General features: G+C 45.1%; 1 gene segment (V, D, J or C); it reads right to left on the minus strand.

Annotated features, from left to right (window-relative positions):
• Positions 1-1809: 1809 nt before the first annotated feature.
• Positions 1810-2458, minus strand: LOC105536459. The segment is given in 2 exon segments: positions 1810-2256; positions 2381-2458. Coding segments are annotated over 2 exon segments (402 nt in total).
• Between the last annotated feature and the right edge of the window lie 633 nt (positions 2459-3091).

Below are 3091 nucleotides of genomic sequence, written 5' to 3' on the forward strand. Positions count from 1 at the left end.
ATAGTGAATGGTTTCACTTTCACTTCCACCCCTTGAATCCTGGATCCGTGAATCCTGGCTATGGGAGAAACAGCACCATACACTGGGCGCTGATTCAGAGCATTCATGGCCTTCTGAAGTACTCTGCTCCGGCCCTGCAAAGTATTGTAACCTAGTTGACGTAATTGTGACCTCAAAAGGCCGTTCCATCGTTCTGTCATACCAGCGGCTTAAGGATGATGGGGAATATGGTAAGACTAGTGAATTCCATGAGCATGAGCCCACTGCCCCACTTCTTTACCTGTAAAGTGAGTGCTTGGTCAGAGATAAAGCTGTGTGGAATACCATGATGGTGGATAAGGCATTCCTTGAGTCTATAAATCATAGTCTTGGCCGAAGCCTTGCGTGTAGGTAGGAAAATCCATGTCCAGAGTAAGTACCTATTCCAGTGAGGACAAACCTCTCTCGTTTCCATGATGGAAGAGGTCCAATATAATCAATCTGCCACCAGGTAGCTGGTCAATCACCCCAGGGAACGGTGCCATACAAAGTGTTCACTGTTGGTCTCTGCTGCTGCTGGCAAATTGGGCACTCAGCAGTGGTCACAGACATATATATAGATGAGTTTATTACATATTAATTTACAGGATCACAAGGTCCCACTCTAGGCTGTCTGCAGGCATCAGGAGTGAGGAGCAAGGAGATCCAGCTCGAGTCTCAAAACTGAAGAACTTGGAATCCAGTGTTTGAGGGCAGGAAGCATCCAGCAGGGGAGAGAGATGTAGGCTGGGAGGCTGGGCCAGACTCACTTTTTCACCTTTTTTCTGCCTGCTTTCTATTCACTGGCAGCTGATTAGATGGTGCCCATAGATTAAGTGGGAGGTCTGCCTTCCCCAGCCTACTGACTCAAATGTTAATCTCCTTTGGCAGCACCCTCACAGACACACCCAGGAGGAATGCCTACATCCTTCAATCTAATCAAGTTGACAATCAGTATTAATTATCACAGGATTACAGGCCTGAGCCATCACACACAGCCTTATTGTATATTTCATACAATTTCCTGATTTTCCCATTTTATCTGTGACTTAATAAAGTTTTCCAGCTATGACCCCAAACTGGTAATTCTTGAAAGCACATTCAAATGTATTTTGCGACAATTCGTAACTGCTAAAATGTTGAGCCTTGTGGAGTCACCTTACTTCCCTGTCAGCTGTCAATTCCCCATCACTACTATCACTTCTGGGAGCACGTTTTCCAAAACTCCTTTTCTCTCTATGGTTTCTTCAGAGTTGCTCAATGAGATTGCAATAAGTTACAACTTATCACAGTCATGAGATTGGGAAGTCAGAGTGGTGGATTCATGTAAACTGACACCTGAAGTAAAACACATGCAGTTAGGTGTGAACTGGAGAATCACCTGGAGACGTGCTACAGGCAGCTGAGAGCATCAGCAACCCTGCCCTGGGCTTCTCAGACAGGTCTGAGGGTCACCACATGGTACTCAGTACATACCACCAGGAACAGGTGCACTCTGGCTTCTGAAGCAGCCACCTGAGAATCCCCTGTCTCTAGTACATTCTTCATGAATAACATAGTGAGGCTTTGGAAAGACTGTGATTTAGACTCTAATTTATTCATCTTGAACAATTTCTCCTTGAAATACTGAGAATAACTTCTCTTTTACTGTAAAAATTCCACTTATCCCACAACACAAACTCAAGTGGACTTATCTCTCCTGTTTATTCAGTCAGGACAGACATTGTGATGTCTCTTCTCCTGGGGATGAGGGCAAAAGAGGCTTAGGGTTCAGGGGAACCTTCCTGGTCCCCTCTAGGAAAATCTCCCAATGACTTTCAAAACCTGACTGAGTGTGAGAAATGCCCTCAGCAGATAGAGGCACCAGAAGGAGCCCTGGGGCAGCCCAGCCTCACACATCTGCTTCCTTGGGGGTTTCTGTTATGACTTGTAACACTGTGGGAGGGTTACTATAACCCTGTTGACAGTAATAAGTGGCAAAATCTTCAGGCTGCAGGCTGCTGATGGTGAGAGTGTAATCCGTCCCAGATCCACTGCCGCTGAACCGAGAGGGAATCCCACTTTGCAAACTGGATGCAGCATAGATCAGGAGCTTAGGAGTTTCCCCCGGTTTCTGCTGATACCAGGCTAAATAATTGCCAATGCCCTGACTCGCCCGACAAGTGATGGTGACTCTGTCTCCTACAGATGCAGACAGGGAGGATGGAGACTGCGTCATCTGGATGTCACATCTGGCACCTGAGGTTGGAAACATAAAAACAAATATTCTTACAGTTAATCATGTTATCAGAGGATTTACCTGAAGAGTCAGACAGTACAGAGCACACTGACTGAGTAAATTCCTAGTGTTCTCCTTCCTTACCTGGGAGCCAGAGCAGCAGGAGCCCCAGGAGCTGAGCAGGGACCCTCATGTCCATGCTGTGTCCTGACTGAGACTGACTCCTGCACAGGGTGTGACCAGCCTATAAAAAAGTCTTCAGGGCAGAGGGTGGTGCTCTGGGAACATGCAAATCCACAGGGGATGGGGCAGGCTGGGCACAGCTGCAGGACTGGCTCATCTCAGTAACTCAGCACAGGGGCAGTGTCCCCAGAGTCCCAGGCCAGACTAGGACAGCGCAGATTTACCTTGAGAGAATACCTTTCTCCTTGGGGACCATACGGTTACAGAACATATTTTTGGAGTGAATTTTCAAAATTTTAAAAGAACATATGACTAGATTAAATAATATATTTTATACTTGTATTAGGAGTGTATAGGAAAACATTATTTTTGGCAGAAAATTCATAATAAAGTTGTAGAACGTGGGGCTGTCAGAACTTTCAGTTACTCTCGAAGGAACGTGATGAGTGTGACAGTATTTAGTGTGATATTAACAATGTCTCTGTCAGTGTGACATTGCTTCTTTTTTGAAATGAATATAAGAAGAATTTATCAGAAGCATCTTTAATAAATTCAATAGAATTTACTAATAAACTTAAGACATTGTTCTTAGCAGTACAAGGAAAAACAATTCGCTGAAGATGCACAAAGATGATAACTGTGTCATGCATAGATCTGCCGTTAGCCACAGCG

This window comes from Mandrillus leucophaeus, unplaced genomic scaffold (genome assembly GCF_000951045.1).
Source record: "Mandrillus leucophaeus isolate KB7577 unplaced genomic scaffold, Mleu.le_1.0 Scaffold1599, whole genome shotgun sequence".
Lineage (NCBI taxonomy): Eukaryota > Metazoa > Chordata > Mammalia > Primates > Cercopithecidae > Mandrillus > Mandrillus leucophaeus.